This window comes from Pteropus alecto, unplaced genomic scaffold (genome assembly GCF_000325575.1).
Source record: "Pteropus alecto unplaced genomic scaffold, ASM32557v1 scaffold22, whole genome shotgun sequence".
Classification (NCBI taxonomy): Eukaryota; Metazoa; Chordata; class Mammalia; order Chiroptera; family Pteropodidae; genus Pteropus; species Pteropus alecto.
The window spans coordinates 13,893,502-13,911,899 of record NW_006434839.1 but is presented as its reverse complement, the minus strand read 5'-3'; the positions used below and the strand labels follow the sequence as shown (position 1 = coordinate 13,911,899).

General features: G+C 35.0%; 1 protein-coding gene across 4 annotated transcripts in view; it reads right to left on the bottom strand.

Annotated features, from left to right (window-relative positions):
* IQUB (IQ motif and ubiquitin domain containing) overlaps positions 1-18,398 on the bottom strand; it is a 54,439-nt gene that overhangs the window by 33,891 nt on the left and 2,150 nt on the right. For 3 of the 4 annotated variants that reach the window (XM_015588269.2, XM_006910561.3, XM_015588270.2), the window contains exons 2-6: positions 13,817-14,241; positions 11,274-11,408; positions 7,832-7,993; positions 7,573-7,745; positions 7,210-7,365 (exon numbers count right to left, since the gene is read on the bottom strand). In XM_015588269.2, the coding sequence (XP_015443755.1) occupies positions 7,210-7,365; positions 7,573-7,745; positions 7,832-7,993; positions 11,274-11,408; positions 13,817-14,237 (1,047 nt within the window). In that variant the 5' untranslated portion in view covers positions 14,238-14,241. The remainder of the gene's footprint in view (positions 1-7,209; positions 7,366-7,572; positions 7,746-7,831; positions 7,994-11,273; positions 11,409-13,816; positions 14,242-18,398) is intronic. The other variant, XM_015588271.2, reaches the window with a different exon arrangement.

Genomic DNA, 18,398 nt, shown 5'->3' with positions numbered 1-18,398 from the left:
TTAGTGTCCCAGAAGGCTGGTGACATCCAGGACGAATAGAGGCCCCCTCTCCAGAAAACTAGCTCTCTCCCAGAACCAAGCCTGGCCTGTTCTCTAAAACCTCTGGGATAATGCTCTAGTAAATAAATATGCTGTAACACAATGAACATCAGAAATTTCAAATGCTCTGAGGACATACCCAAGAATAATCAAACAACTGAGAAAAGCAAACAAAAGGTGGCTCATTCAACAAAGAAGAATTTACATTTGTGTGAAACAGAATTACTAAGCCAGTGGTTCTCAGAGTGTGATGGCTAGACGAGCAGCATCAGCATCATTTGGAAAACTGTTAGAAATGCAAATTCTCAGGCTCCACCCAGAGCTACTGAATGAGAAATTCTGGGGTGGAGCATGGATTCTATAGATTTACAAGTTCTTCTGGTATTTCCGATAAATGTTAAAGTTTTTGAACCACTGTGCTAGAATAAAACAAAACACAACAAAACAAAAAATAGGACCAAACTAGACAGAGTCAGAGAGAAAGGAAAAGCTATCGAATCTATATAAAAGAACCAACAAAGGCTGTGACAATATTTTTTTTTAAATATAGAAAAATAAAACATAATGTGTTTAGCTTGGGTGCTATTAAATTTGTTAAACTTATTAAAGACATTAAAACACAGTTGTTTAAACAATGTAGAAGTTTTTTCCTTCTCATATCATGATCCAGGGATGGGCAAGCAGTTTAGGACTGGTAGGAAGCTCTACCATATTTAACAAATAGCTTCCCATGTGTGTCCTGAGTGGCTGGTCTATTTCTCATCACCTTCTAGCCAGTAAAAAGGGGGAAAAGAACAAAAGAACTGCAATCTAGTCACTTAAGAGCAATATCCAGCAGTAGCACACATCATTTCCCCTCACACTTCATTTTCCATGCCTTCAAGTCAGTTACTTGGTTCACCGATATATGAAAGAGTTAATGAAATGTGGTCTTCAGTGACAACCATAAGCCCAGCTAAAGCTTTACAACAATGGGGAGAATGGATATTGGCCAAGAACCGGTAGTTTATTGTAAGCTGAACTGCAAAATGTGCAGTGCTTATGAGGGAATGAGTGAGCAAGAAACTTAGGCAAGAAAATCTTTTATAATGCAGGGTAAAGGGTTATAAAAATTACAAAGAATGAAGGAATATTAAAAAACATGGAAGATAAATACAAACATTCCAAAAACATATGATGTTAAGTCCTAGACAGAAGGAAAATGGTTGATTAAAGAAATTACTCAAAATATAGAAGATGAATAGACCTAGAGGATACTATGCTAAGTGAAATAAGTTAGAGAAAGACAAATATCATATAATTTCACTTACATGTGGAATCTAAAAATAAGACAAAACAAAACAGACTCATAAATAACAAAGAATAAACTGATGGGGTATGGAAATGAGTGAAAAAGGTAAAGGAGGAATAAAAGGTACAAACTTCCAGTTATAAAATAAATAAGCCATGGGGATGTAATGTACAGCACAGGGAACATAGTCAATAATATCATAATGACTTTGCGGAGTGACAGATGGTTACTAGACTTATCATAAGTGATCATCACACTGTAAGATATATAAATTTTGAATCACTATGTTGTACATTCCAAACTAATATACTGTATTTCAACTATACTTCAATAAAAAAATTTTTAATAGAAGAACATTTCCAAAATTAAAGAAGACATGGGCTCTCAGATAGAAAGGGGCCAGCACCAAGTGTCAAGCACATCGCAGTAAGATTACTAAGGATAAAGTGAAAATCCTAAAAGCTTCCAGAAAGAGTACAAAAAACTGAGAATCCGATTAACATCAGACTTCTAATCAAATACAGCTTGAAGTTATAAAAGAAAATAAGTTTGAACCTAATCTATACCCACTCAAACTAGAACACAAGAATGAGTTCATTCCATAGCAATCAGATGGTTTACCTCCCATGCATACTCTGAAATAATTACTAGAGAATGCTTACCAGCAAGAACAATAATTTAAAGGGGAAAAATTAAAGAAGTGAACAAAAACTTCCAAAAACTGACTAAGTTAAATATATCTTACTTGAAAAAATTCACATATAGTATATATTCACATATATAAAACCAATAATCTGAGTTAGAATAATATATATTTATATAAAATTATATTCTAGATCAAATTCCCAGTGGATAGGAGTAATAAAAAAAGGAGAAGAAGGAAATGAAGAAAGGCCTGCTAAGGTCCTTGACTTGTTAATAGAAAAGATATAGAGCCTGAGTAAATAGGCACTTAGTATTAAAAATTTAGGTACATTAAAAATTTTTATGAGTAACCACTAAAAAAAAGAGAAAAAGTACCTGCTTCTGAACTATAAAACAAAAAAAAAGAAAAAAGAAAAATTTAGTCAAACCAACAAAAAGAAGGAAAGGTTAGTAAAAGAATAAGCAAATAATAAGAATGAATAATAAATGAATAATAATAAATGAATAATAAATGAAAAAACAAAATGAGATGACAGGTGCTCAAAAATATCAGTAGTCACACATAACATAATCTTGTTTAAGACAGGAAATATTTTAAATAAATATTAATCATTGAACTCAAGAAGCTCAAGCATAAAAGAAACATAATACCAGTAGAAAGGAATCAATGAAGATAAAAAGAACTTATTAAATGGAAATTACTCCTTATACTGGCTTTTAACCAATCCATGTCTACAGCTCACCTCTCACTTTCATCTCCCACAAAACCTCCAACTCACTTTCCAAGATTCTATGAGGTAAATCAATTTGGTTTTTAACGTCATGCCCCTTGGCAAGTATTTTGATTTTCATGTCCTCTGCTCAAGGAAATCAAGTTAACACTTCTCTATCTGCTTTATAACTTTAAAGAAATTGACTGACATTTACGCTTCTCTCTTACATGTTCCTAGTTCTTATAAGTTTATACTTTTTTTAATTCCTTTAATATCATTTTATTGAAGCTTGGAAAGCATTGTAGAGACTTTCATTTCTCTACCTAATTATCTATTCTCTCCTACTTCCTCACTAAGCAAACCTCTATCTTATTAAGGAGCAACAACATAAAACTTTAAACATGTATTTTTACCACACACTCGCAGCGGGATAAGTCATGTGACACAGTTCAAGTCAATGAGATGTGAATAGAAGTCACTAGAAGGGGTTTTCAAGTTCAAGTCAATGAGATGTGAATAGAAGTCACTAGGAGGGGTTTTCAGGGAAAACACCTGAAGGTGGCATACATGGGACATGCTCCTTTGACTTCTCCCTTCTTCCTACATGAGATGCAGACGTTATGCTAAAGGCTATTTAACCATTTTATCATCAAATGATAACAAGTTCATGATAAGATTAATGGAATGAAAGGGTAAAAGGAGCTTAGGTTCCTAATGAGATCACAGAGCCTCCATCCAACCCCTGTACAGTAATAAAGTAAAAATCAGTTTGGACTGAGAAAATAAAAATCTATCAGGCTAGAACAACAGGCACTAACAAAGTCAGCTACAAAGTTAACAGGAAACAAACAAAATGAATTTGCCTGAACTTTGAACGTGTCTTCCAATCCACATATGGATCCATTAGCAAAGAGTGGAAGTTTACTGGCTCGAGGAATTTGAGCAGAACTTCTGATCCATCACTGTCTGACCATTAAGTTATGCTAATTAGGGGCAACACTTAGGAAACCAAACTCACACACAAAAAAGAAAACAACAATCAAAAAATTTAAAAATAAGCAGAGACTTAAGTGGCTACATACTGTAAAAGAGACGGACTCTAAAGCAGGGTTTCTCTGCAATGGCACTATTGATATTTTGGACCAGATAATTCTTTGTTGCAGTGGGGGAGGTGGTTCCTATGCATTATAGGATACAGAAGACAGCATTCCTGTCATCTACCACAAGACAACAATAGCGCCACTCCTCAAGTTACCAAATCAAAAATGTCTCTGGACAATGCAAATGTGCCCTTGGGGGCAAAATCACTACCAGTTGAGAACCACTGCTCTAATTAATTAATCCAAGGAAGTCACTAAACAAATACACAAACATAAAATAGATATAATACCAATCCTTGGAGTGAATGGGGACAGGATAAGTATAAACATATAAGAACTAGAAACATGTAAGAGAGAAGAGTAAATGTCAGTCAATTTCTTTAAAGTTATAAAGCAGATGGATAAGTGTTAACTTGATTTCCTTGAGCAGCGGTTGTGAAAATCAAAAGGCGCAAAATAAAGAGTTACCACAATATACTATCTAAAATGTTTGATTTTCAACAACAAAATTATCAGACATGCAAAGAAAGAAGACAGCATAACCAATATAGGAAGAAAAATAAAAGAGAATAGAAACTGCCTCTGAGGGGTCCCAGATATTGGACTTACCAAAGATGCAATGAACTAAAAGAAACAATATGTAAGAGTTAAAGTAAGATGACAATGATTCATCAAATAGTATCAATAAAGAGACAGAGATGATAAAAGGAGAACAAAATGGAAATTTGGGGATTTAATAGTAGAAACTGAAATGAAAAATCACTAGACAGGCTCAACGGCAGATGTGGACTGGCAAAAGAAAAAATGATAGGTGATAGATCATTAGAAATTTTCCACTCTGAAGAAGAGGAAGAAAAAAGCACATAAATGAACAGACTCAAAGACTTTCATCACACCATCAAGCAAACAAGCACACATAACAAACACTAAACAGAGTTCTTCAGACTGAAAAAAAATGACACTAGATGTTCATTTTAATCCAAATGAGGAAATAAACAGCACCAGAAAATCTAATTACGTAGGAAAATATAAAGACTATATTTTCCTTTTCTACTCTTAATTTATTTAAAAGACAATTGCATAAAACAATAATTATAAAAGGAATTATAGGGCTTAGAACATAGAATATACAAATTTCTATGGCAATGAGCACAAAGGAGGAAGGATGAAATTGGAGTTCTATTGGGGCAAGATTTCAATAATTGGTGGCTTTCAGTTAGCATAACTGTAAAGTATATTATAAATTGAGATGTATATTGTAATCCCTAGATTATACTTAGAGCAACCACTTAGGAAATGACTCAAAAATAATTTTAAAAAATAAAGCAACAATAAAAAAGACAACCCAATTAAAAATGGACAAAGGATCTAAAACTACATTTCTCCTAAGAATATATATTAGTTGCCAATAAGCACATGTAGAGATTTTCAATATCATTAGCCATTAGGGTACATAAATCAAAACCACAATGAGATGCCGCTGCCTCACACTCACTAGGCTGACTATAATCAAAAAGACAATAATGAGTGTTGTTGAGGATGTGGAGAAATTAGAATCCTCACATGCTAGTGGGACATAAAATAGTGCAGTTGCTTTGGAAAACAGTCTGGCAGTTCTTCAGAAAGGTTAAACATAGGCTTACCATATGATCTGGTAAGGCATATGATCTCCTGGGCATATACCCAAGAGAAATGAAAACATAGGTCCACATAAAAATGAGTACACAAATTTTTATAGTAGCTTTATTCTTAATAGCTAATAAGTGGAAACAGCCCAAATGTACATCAACCGATAAATGGACAAACTATAGTACATACATACATTGGCATATATACAATAGGTATATACAATTGAGTATATACAATATTATTCTGCAACACAAAAGAAGGAAATATTGCTACATGTTACAATATGGATAAGCCTTGAAAACATTATACTAAGTAAAAGAAGTCAGTACATAACAAAAGACTACATACTGTATGATTTCGTGTATATAAAATGAATAGGCAAATCAGTAGAGGCAGAAAGTAGATTAGTGGTTGTCTAAGACAGAAAGGATTGACAGAAATAGGGAGTGACTGCTACTGGGTGCAGAATTTCTTTCTGGGATGATGATAATGTTCTCAAATTGTGATAATGGTTGCATAACTCTATATAGTAAAACTCCTTGAATTGCACACTTTTAAAAAAGTATACACTGCACTGAAAATAAAGGTTTTCAGTTGAAAAAGTAACAACAAAAGAATTAAAATGGCACACTAGAAAATATTTAACATAAAAGGCAGTAAAAAAACAGAGGAACAAGAAGAGACACACACATACAGAAAAGGATAGCAAAATGGCTGAACCTTATCAATAATCATATTAAATATAAATGTATCTAACACTCTGGTCAAAAGGCAGAGTTTGTTAGACTGGATAATAAGACAAGATCCAATTATATTCTATCCACAAGAGATACACACTAGATTCAAAGTCTCAAATAGGTTGAAAGTAAAAGGATAGAAAAAGATAGACCACGCAAACAAAAACAGAAGAGTTGGTGTGGCTATATTAGTATCAGAGAAAACAGACTTTAATCACCTTTTGGTTTCAATTAGTCTGGAGACCTCCCTAGGTGATTCTACTGCCACAAGTATTAAGGCCAAGAGACAGAGTGGTTAAGGCCAAGAGATAGAGAGGACAAAGCAAATAATGGCCAAAGGTAACACATAAAGCTTCTGGGATTCCCTGTGAGAAAGGACAGGACTAGGAGCATTAGGATTCTGGTTCCTTAAAGTGGGGGGCATTGGAGACAGACTGCTTCCACTATTAATAAAATGTGACTTACACTGACAAAGACTCTCTCCTTGACCAAACTCTAAGCAGGCTTCTCTGAACTCTTTTTCAACTACACCTCGACATTTGGTTTTCTGTGCTCCTCTTCGCATTGTTCAGCTTGGGTAAGAATCCTGCTAACCCAGTTTAATTAAACTCTCCAACCTCAATATCTGATCACCCTTAATATTCGATCAGGTTCCTCAACTTCCACCATTCCCCCAGATAATGCCTATACCCTGGCTGCCTTCAGTAAAAATCTTGTTATGTTTGTTTAGCCAGAATCCCTCTTTACCCCTGATGTTTTCTCTTAGTAATTTTCCATCCACTGACTCCCACCCTGCTTTGGCTATAAATTCCCACTTTTCCTTCTGTACTCTGAGTTGAGCCCAATCTCACTCCCCTACCACAAAACTCCATTGCAGCAGCCCCTCTTGAATCGTCTGCCTTACCATTTTTAACAAGTGTTATAAATAGTTTTTTTAACAACATTCATGTGGGTTATACCTCAAGCTAGTGTGGCTTAGGGAAACATACATAGATATACACAGAACTGACTCAGATATTTAATTATTATTACACCCATAATAAAAATTATCTTACCGCCGCTAATCTTTGAGCATGGTATTCCGCTGCTGTAAAATATCTTCCTGGTATTATCAGTTTATCAGTCATATTTGATACATACACACCAATTTTAGTCATCTGTGTAGATGTTGTATTTGTAGTCTGTTGAAGTTTTTTCCTCTGAAAAACTGTCTAAAATAAAAATAAAAAGAACAAATATCTACTATATACATATAAGTGGGTAAAGAGTATATTTTCCTATACATTTAAGTTAATTTTCTTTTATTATTTTAATAGCCAAATAATTCCTTAGAAGATTTATACTTTAGAGAGGTGTACAGCATAACATTTGCTGATTCCATAGCTTCAAACACCCATATTAAAAGATAAAAATATTACCTGGGTATCCCTACAAAACATATTGTTTCTTCCGAGAATTTTTTTAGGTACAGTTTGTGTTCCAGCATTGTGATATTCTATTCCTGTTACTTTATGTCTGAATCCACCAAGAAATGGTTTGTGAAAGTCGGATTTTATAACCTCAACAGCTACCTGCTGGTACTGATCAATGCCTGAGGAGACAAAACCAACAGTGAATGGAAGCTCAACTACGAAATGCCTCTAAAATACTTTAACTAAAAAACACTGAATAACTAACCAGTTTCTACTCTCACAGTTAAGACTTGAGAGGCATCACTTAATCTACCTATTCTTCTGACTGGATATAGATCTGGAAGTGAAGAGAAGATTTCCACTTGTACGACATCCTGCGGCTTAACTCCATGTTGTAGGAGAGTCTCATTATTTTTAGAAAGTATTCCTAAAATGAGATAAAATTATAAAAAGTGTTGTGACAAAGAAATGACTATATGTACTCATTTTAAGGGGATGGAAAACATCAAAGGTGCTTACATAAAAACGCTGTTCAATTTTCAAATATTGATTGGTATCAAATACCAAGTATCGATGGAGTCCAGTGCTTGTTGTTAACGTTAGTAAGCTCCATAGTGGGAGAAGTTAAGGTGGTACTCCTGAGCAAGACACCAGCATTACAAGTAAAGCTACAACTCTCAACTCATCAGAAATGCAAATACCTAAGAACCATGCAACTCTATTAACATTTAAGAATTAAAAATATTCTATAATATGAGCAAATTATATTCTAAATGCCAACTCTCTAAAAAATGACGTTATACATGTAAGCACAGGACATATCTGTATCAGGGAAAACCTGATTATTTTAATACCCACCCCTCTCTCCAGCAGAAAGTTTTTATACTCAGAATTCCAAAGAATCCCTTCCTTTCTGTTTCTATAGTCAGAAATTCATATAAATTAATTCATGCCAAGGTGGAGTTAAGTCTCAGTTTTGTGCTAGAAAAAGTGTCCATCACTTTATTTTTGTGTTGTGTTGCTTCAAGTTCCACCCCCTTGCCATTGGCTTGTTCTATAAATTGACTCTAATTTTATTTCTCTACTTTAAGGCTTACAAAAATATATGTGTTACTGACCACTGTTTGTGACATGGGAACTTTATTGATAGAATCTATATCAACCTTCTGATGTATGTCTTCCTAAATTACAATTAGGTATTGGAACATAGCAAAGGTTTTGTTATATTCATTCTTAGAAATGTGTCAGGTACCACTAGTATTTTTTTTAGCTATGTTCAAGAAAACACAAAGATCTTGGAGTTTCAATTTCACACCCTAAATTCTTTTATTTTTCTGTTTTGTTCATTTATTTTGTTCTTTAGATTCCATATATATGTGAGATCATATGGCATTTGTCTTTCTCTAATTTATTTCACTTATCGTAATATCCTCCAGGTCCGTCCATGTTCATATCCTACATTCTTTTTAGCTATGTTCAAGAAAACACAAAGATCTTGGAGTTTTAATTTCACACCCTAAATTCTTTTATTTTTCTGTTTTGTTCATTTATTTTGTTCTTTAGATTCCATATATATGTGAGATCATATGGTATTTGTCTTTCTCTAATTTATTTCACTTATCATAATATCCTGCAGGTCCGTCCACGTTCATATCCTACATTCCTAACTTTAAAAAATAACATGTTATATGGGTTTTGTGATAGGCTGAAATAATCGCCCCAAAATATGTTCATGTCCTAATCCCCAGAACCTATGAATGTTATCTAATATGGCAAAAGTGACCGTAGATTTTAGTAAGGATTTTGAGATGGAGAGAGTATCTTGTATTACCCAGGTGGGCCCTAACTATAATCACAAGTGCCCTTATAAGAGAAAGGAAGAGGGATATTTGACTACAGAGGAGAAGATATGACAGAAGCACGGATATGAAGATGGAGGAAGGATCCACAAGCCAACAAATGCAAAGACCGCAACTCTGGAAGCTAGCAAAAGCAAGGAAGCAGATTCTTCCCAGAATCTTCAGAAGAACAGCCCTTCTGACACCTTGACTTTGCTCGAGTGAAACTGACTTAGGATTTCTGGCCTCCAGAAATGTAAGAAGTAATATGTTGTTTTAAGCTACTAAATGTGTGGTTAATTGTTACAACAGCCATAAGAACCGAACACAGATTCCCAGAGCCCTCTTCATTCCTCTACTTGTTTCTCTAGTAGGCTTAGTCTCACCAAACTTGAACTCCAGTTCTAATACCAGAAGAAATCACCTATCCTAGAGAGTGGTGGACAAAGAATCCAGCTTTTTTATCATTGCTACTGACATAAGCCTGTTACCCAGTGGTGATGCCTTGTACTTACACACAAAGAAGAAAGATTATGAAGTACAAAGAGATTCTCAGGTACCACTGACAAGCTACTCCAGTCGTAACGTGTTCTCTCTTCTCCAGTTTTGAACTTCGCCTTCCAGTTAATGCCAAGCAGTCTCACATTCCCTTCTTGAAGTCACACCTATATTTAAGTTCAGACTCTGCCACTCAGTAGCTATGTGAATTTGCACAAGTTCCCTGCGCTTTGGTTTCCTTCTCTCAAAAAAAGTTCCTAAAAATAGTATCTACCTCAAAAGGTTGTTATATGGATTGAATAACGTGATAATGCAGGCAGAACATTTTGTAGGACTAGCACACAGTAAATGCTCAATAAGTTATCATTATTACTATTTAAATTTCAGCTTTGTTTCCCTAACCAAGATTTAATAATAAGTTGTTTGAGTACACAAACATTATTAGAGCATATTCATTACAGTAGTTTTCAGAAAATAATTTTGAAACTGAACTGCTTGTTTTTCTCTGATTTGGCAAGGAGGAGGAACTCGGTAGGTGTGGCTTGCTATTTTTTACAGCTTAGGATTTCCCCATACCAAAAAAAATGTTATTTCCCTGGAAACTTTCTGTGGCACCTTTATAAATTTAATATCAGAGCTTCTTAAACTAAAATATTAGCATTTGTGCAAACATATTCGATAGAATTTTATTTAGCTATGTTAGTCTGGTTAATTCCATCACAATTACAAAGACCACATCTTCTCATGACATAAAGCTAATATAAAATGGGCTGCTTAATACTGCCCACAAAATATAAATAAACGTGAGCATCATGGGAATGTGAATTGATGTGAATGTATGACGATTGGTAGATAAACCATTTTCAGCCCTCATCTTATTCTATCCATGCTCACTCATCCTCACTCCCCACATACAGTTTTCTTCCAGCCACGATTAATTTCTTACCACTTCCCAAGAGTCCCAGTTTTTCTCACCTTTCTAGGACTTAGCATGAGCACTACCACTTTTCTTAGATGAAGTTTTCTAGGATCTTCCAGTTTCTTTCCGCCCTGTTCACACAGCTTTTTGTGCCTATCTACATTAAAACGTTTACTCATTATGCGGAACTGTTACATGTATCTTTACTAGTCAGTAAACAACTTGAGAACAGGGATTTTTGTTTCATGTTTCTTTATATCTTCAGTTCTTAGCAAAGTATTAAAAACAAAGTGTGTCCTCAATAAAAATGCATTGAATGAATGAATGCATAACCACAATATCATGTGCAAACAGTAAATGTCAAGACACTTAGTTTGACAAATCAAAGATCTTGATTATTTACATGTAGAACTAAAGAAGTATTGATAAGTTTTATGAGCCTCCAAACTTACCAGCATATCTTATCTGCAGTACATCAGGTGGGACATTTAATAGGTTTGAAAAATGATCCTTGAGGTATTTAAAAGTGCTGTCAATTTTAAAAGACATTATAACTTCCTGGCCCACGGGAAGAAGTACAGCTTTTACTGCAGATAAAAAAAAAAAAGAAAGAAAGAAAGAATCATAGTCAAAAAGTAAGGGTCAGCAACCCACAGTCCACAAGCAGATAGAAAATTATGGGACAATTTTTAATGACATAGAATGCAGTTGCTTCTGCCATGTTCCCCCACTGCACTTCCACGATGAGAATTACTTTTCATTTTCTATGAGAAGTGACATTCGGTTGCGACCTTTTCCTTTGAAATTGATTTAGAATCTCAGGAGTTGGCATCAATGGTGAACACCTGCTCCCCCAACTCCAGCTCAAAGTTCAGATCTCCTTTCTATTCTCTGGCATGGGGATCAGTGCATACTCAGGATCACCTCCTCATGCAGAATGCCACAAGAAATGGAAAATAAAACTAAGCTACTCTGAAAGATTCCCAATATGTGCTACATATTACTCAGCTCTAAACATAGAAAACGTCTCAGAAAACCAAGCATTTTCTGTAGTATTAGAAAGGGAGAGCCTGAGTGCTCAAGGGTGCCCCTGAACTTAGAAATGCATACTTTGTTCACATATTGCTATCATCCATCAGTAAATCAGTGAGTGGCTATGAAGCTAAGAAAAACCAATCAAGACATTTTCAAAGAAAATTTTCTTTGACCTTGCAACCAAGTGATATCTAATACTAAGTCCATTCTTTTTCCTATAATTATTTATGTCTATAGTTGCCAAAGTGCAAAACAGAAAAATCATTGTTTTACAAATATCTAGAATAACTATTCACAAATCTACTTTTCAAAAGAATGGACATTATGTGGCTCACTCCCAACTTTATGAAATAGGAAATCAAAAAACTTTATATTTTTATTATTTACATTATATATTTTAACATTACATATTATATACTATATGTTATATATTATGTTATACTATATAATTTGTTACTATAAAATGATTATCTGTTCACAAATTATAGGAAATATAGTATTTAAAAACAATTATTATCGGGTAAACTTTTTTTTATATCTACAGACTTTATATTTTAATGGAGATGTAATAAGTAAGATGGAGTACAGAGTGCACACTATAGGCCAAAAAAGTTTTATATTTCTGGATGCCTGTCACGAGTTTTCATAATGTCAAATCAGACATTTATCAGTAACCTAGGATGAAATTCAACTAGGCACTGTTGATGCTAAGGTTCTTAGAGCTTGTTAAAACTTGTTTTCAGAGTTCTCTATCAACAAAGAGAACATGTGCACATATGTTAAATTATCAAAAGGCTGTTTTAATTATTTTGTGAATTCAAAATTCGATGATAAATTTAAAAATTTTCATAGCTGTAGCTTCCTAAGCTTTGGGGAGGGGAGATGTGTTAAAGAGTTGTGAGCCTCAGGAACTACAGGGCCGAGACAACTTTTTAAAAAATCACCATGTGTTTGTTATAAGCTACAATATCAGGAATCACAGAAATATCAAAAATGGAGCCCAAATTTATACTGAATAATGAAACTGAAGAATAACAGCTTTAGTTAGGTATAATTGGGCTTGATTAATTTCTTCTCCTTCCACCTTTTCATTCTTTACTTATGTGGACATACCATACAAGGGTAAACTACCCCACTGCAACCAAAGGCTACATTTTACCAGCCAAACTAAGCTGCTGTTATTGTTAATTGATGGTTCATGTTCTCCATCTTGTGGATGGAAACTCTCTCAAAACTTGCGGACAAGGGGAAGAAGGAGCAGTTGCTTAACCATACCGGTAGAATGGGTCTCTGTGTAACCACCTCTTTGTGGCTCCCCCTGTGCCTTGTTACCAAAAATGCAGTAATAACTTCCATATGCCATCAACATTATATCTTTAAAATTAACTTATAAGAAAAGACAATGATTTTTATGAAGCTAAGTATAAGGTAACATTACACAGAAATTTGAAATTTGGAAAGATGTAAAAGCACCATAAACTGTGTACTGAGCACTGGTATGAAACTAGAAAATCGGGACTCAAGTTCCCATCCCACCACCTGCTAGCTATGTACAATTAATTCCAAACTGGCACGCAAAAAAATTATAATTATACTCGAGAATTTGCCTACCATTTTTCAAGATCATCAAACATTTTTAAAATGTTTAAAAAACATTTTCCCTACTTTATTTGGGAAAAGCAGATAAACATCCATGTTCCCTACTTTATTTGGGAAAAGCAGATAAACATCCATTTAAAATTTAAAGATGTTCATTGATTTAGGGAGAGTAGATACTGCAGAATAGACAAGCTTCCCACATAGTTAAGAAATTCAAGTGGTATAGCTAGAGAAGTTTGGTGGACAGAGAAAGGGAAAGTAACATCAAGTATAAAACAAATCTTCAAGCAGAAACAAACAAGAAAAAGCAACCATTCTTCAAAATGAGGAAAGCAAATAGCCTGTCTTCCCTAGGTAATACCTGTTGCTAAAGAATCTTGCATCGATGTTTTCAGGGATTCCTTTACAGCCTTTATTTTATCCAGAAATGTCAGATAAGAATCATTTGAATATCGTTTGGTTGACTGCATTGCACTATCAAATTCAGATAGATACTGCTGTTCATGTGCTGGAGAATCTAAAACTTGTTCGGGTGACATAATCTCTTCCACGAGTTGTTCTTCATTGTTTGGTTCCAGGTTTGAAGTGCTCCTGTCATTCTGCTCTTCGACAAGTGTTTCATGGCCCCCACCAGAAGGTTCCGGTGCAGATTCATTTTCCTCAATTTGATCTGCCTCTAGAGCCTCTTGTGCGGGAGCTGGAATGTTGATCTCATAAGCACCATCACCTTCTGATGCATCAAGAGCATTCTGAGCATCAAATTCTTCCTCCTGTTCAGACATTTTCCTGAATTGAGAAAAATAAACACATTTACTATATACCAAATATCGAAAACCTACACCAAATATAAAATTCATTGCTTGTATGCTATAATGTTCATAATGTACTATAATTTTGCTCATTTTTTAAAAAATATTATCTTAGTAATGTCATCAGGTAAAAACATCAGTGAATTTTTAATAAAAACACCAATGAAAGTAAAAATACATAAAAAAAACAGAACCTCAAAGCACAATTAATTTGAGAGAAATCTGTGAATATATTAAAAAATATTTTAAAGCAAAAAAAATGGCATAGATGATAGAGACTCTGTTTATCTCTCTGGTGACCAAATCAAAGTTGTGATGGAAACAAGGAGCAAACAGCAAGGAAAAATCACCTGAGATCTAGATGAACAAGCCATACAACTAGGGAGAAATCCACGAAATCACCTTGCAACAGAAGAAGGTAGGACAGGGCGAGGATACGGGGCTGCCCCATCTGAGTGGCTGAGTGAGACAGAGTCTGCGGCAGCGGAAGATGCCTCTTCAAGGGGCCACGTCCGTGAGCGGATTTTCGCAGTGACAGACCTGCTCGCTCTGAGCACCAGTGCTGACTCAGCTGCGCAGGGGGTACCAGGGACTTACAGAGAGACATTGTTGGAGTGAAGTCCGAGGCAAGACTCGCTTGTTTATACAGAAGTGCTGGCAGTATCCATTGTTCCCTGTTGAGCTCTCCCCACTCCCAGTGCACCATACTGCCGCCATAGCCATGACGTCATCAAACTGGATAACAGAGGTCGCTCTGCCCAGAGGATTCCCTGAAACCCTGCCTCCTCCAACTTGCCTCCCCACCCAAGCCACATCCAGGTGTATTCTCAGGGAGTCAGATGCTCCTTGCTAAGAAGTGCCTCACACTGGAGGTAGCTGGCCTCGGTTTCTGGTGTGGCCTTTTGAGGCAACTATAAGCACAGCATCTGTGGATTGCCTGCTGAATCTTAACAGGTGGCCCCGGAGGGGTAGAGGCTTGGGCTAAATTTGGCCTGCGGCTGAACCCCTCTCAGGACTGTGCCACTGGACAGACACCTACTTCATAAATCCACACTAATAAGACTGGGAGACTTAGGAGCTTTGCTTAGCACATAGAAACAGACATGGAAAGACAGCCAAAATGGGAAGACAAAGAAGCAGAAACCGTATGAAAGAACAGAACAGAGATCCAGATATAAAGAAATCAAGTAATCTAACAGATGTAGAGTTCAAAACACTGGTTATAAAGATGCTCAGTGAATTTTTGGAAAGTGTAGAGAACTTCAACAGAACTTTAAAGAGATAAAAAACATAAAAAATGGAAATGGAAATAAAAAGGAACCAGTCTGAAATGAAGAACACAAAATCTGAGATAAGAAGTATTTTAAATGGAATAATAATCAAAGTGAATAAAGGATCAAATGCCCTATCTAGAGGATGGAAAAGCCAAGGACATTCAATCAGAATAGCAAAAGATAAGATGCCAAGACTATAAAAATAGTTTAAGGAGCATATGGGACACTATTAAGGGTCAAATAGCTGTCTGATAGGTATAACTGAAGAAAATCAAGATGTCGAACAGCTGTTTGAAGAAATAATGATGGAAAACTTTCCTAATCTGGTGAAAGAAATGGACATAAAACCCCAGGAAGCTCAGAGAACCCCCAAAACCAGGAATTCAAAGAGGCCCACACCAAGACACATTATAATTAAAATGCCAAAGGTTAAATACAAAGAAAGAATTTTAAAAGCAGCAAAAGAAAAACAGATAGCTACTTATTAGGGAACACCCATAAGACTGGCAGCTGATTTCTCAACAGAAACTATGCAACAAGTACCTCAAATGGAAAAGAATTAAGTGCTCCAACCAAAAGATATAGTGGCTGAATGGATAAGAAAACAAGATCCCTACATATGCTGTATACAAAAGATTCACTTCAGATTAAAAGACACACACAGACTAAAAGGAAGGGGATGGAAAAAGATATTGCTTTGATGGACCTAGAAGGTATTTAAGTCAGACAGAGAAAAATAAACAGTATATTCTTTCACTTATATGCAGAATCTAAGAAATAAAAGGAACGAACTAATCAAAAACAGACTCACAAATATAGTGGACAATTTAGAGATAGACAGAGGGGAGAGGGATTTAGGGGCTGGAAGAATGGGGTGAAGGGTTAAAGAAGGACAAATTAGTAGCTGATGGAGGATCACGGGGATGGAGAACATGGTATAGGGAATGCAGTTAGCATTAATACATTGGCTAGGTGAAGGGTCAAGGGAGAGAGGGAGCAATTGGGAGGATCGTTTTATGAACTATATAGATGTCTAACCAATGTACTGTATACTTGAAACTAATTAAAATAAGATAAGGATGTGAAAAATATAAGAGATTAAGAGCCATGGAAAAGAGAAAGTGTAGCATATTTTTCTGCTAAGCAGATATCTTGCTGTGAGCTAAGAATGGGTTTGTATTGCTAAAATAAAAAAATAAATAAAGAATATGCAACAGAGACTGCGTGTGACCTGTGAAGTCCTTTTCAGAAAAAGTCTGCCAGCCCCTGATCTGCATATGTCAAATTGGAGGCTCTGAAGAAAACAGAAAGGTGGAAGAAAGAAAATATTTTAAAAGGTAGTGACTGAGAATTTCTTAAAACTGATGAAAAATATGGAGCCACAGATCCAGGAAATACAATATAAATATATACCTAACAAGATAAATAAAAATAATTCATAGTCATATACACTGTAATTAAATTACAGAATAACAAAGACAGATAAGGTCTGGAAAGCAAACAATGATAAAGGACATACCATCTACTGCTCCGAATCATATTAATTTGCTGACATTAATATAAAGGCAAGAAAAGTAAAATAACTGCAGATTTCTCATCAAAGAATAGAAACCAAGGCAACAATGAGATAGCTATCAACCTAGAATTGTGCATCCAGTAAAACTATCTTTTAAGAAAGATATAGAAACATTTAGAAATAAGTTATCATCAAGATATCTTTTCTAAAGGAACTTCTAAAGGATATACTTGAAGGAAGAAATGGGCCCAAAGGAAGTCCAAAGTGCAAGAAGGAAAGGCGACTGAATAAATCATAAACATAAGGGTAGACCCAAACAAATACTGTCAACACAAAATAATAGTAGAAAATTGAAATATTAGACAAAATATGTAACAGAGAATGGAAAGATGAGAATAAACTATTCTCAAAAACTTATACTGTTTACAAAATTGAGGGATGTGATATTCTTAACCCTCAACTTTGTTAAATTAAATATGCATCGTTAAATTTCAAGTACAACAAACAAAATAACTAAAATAAAGTTCTGACATGTAAAACAATAAAGAGGAAAGAAAGTGAAATGAGATAAAACTGAACAGAAACTCAATTTTTAAAAAATTCAAGAACCCTCTCTAAGCATTCATTCGCCAAAAAAAAAAAAAAAAAATCTTCCTTTTGGTTATTTTCTCCCTTAACAGAGCTTAATGGCCTGATCAGAAAGAAAGTATCATAAAGTAGCCCTAACTCCTAGCAACGTACTCTTCTGCCTTTTTTGGAGAGTCTGAGGTAATGCTCTTATTTTTATCTAGTGGGTCATCCTCTAAATCAGCAATGGCAACAAAATCAAAAACATCTGCTCTTCAAAAAACACAACTTAAAGAATAAAAAGACAAACCATAGGGAGATGATTTTTTTTTACAAAATTCATACCTGATAAAGGATTTGTATCCAGAATACATAGAGAACTCTCAAAACTCAATAAGAAAAAAATATCAGTAAAAAATGAGTAAGAGATTTCAATAGATATGTCACGAAAGAACATATCCAGAAGGCAAAATAAGCAGGGCCAGGACTAGGCTAAGACAAGTCTGGTGCCTGCACTGCTCAACACACACTCTTGAGCCTGAGAATAAATGCCTCCTAAGATTTTGTACTTAGTTGTCTCAATTGCCTCACTAGTCGTGGCCTTGAGAACGAGTACATGAAATGATGGTCAGTGTTATTAGTCATTAGAGAAATACAACTTCAAATCACAATGAAAATCCACTATACACCTATTGAAATAGTTAATAAATTATTTTAGCCCAACAATATCAAGTTCTAGTGAGAATGAAGACAAGTAGCTTTTAGAGTTGATGGTGA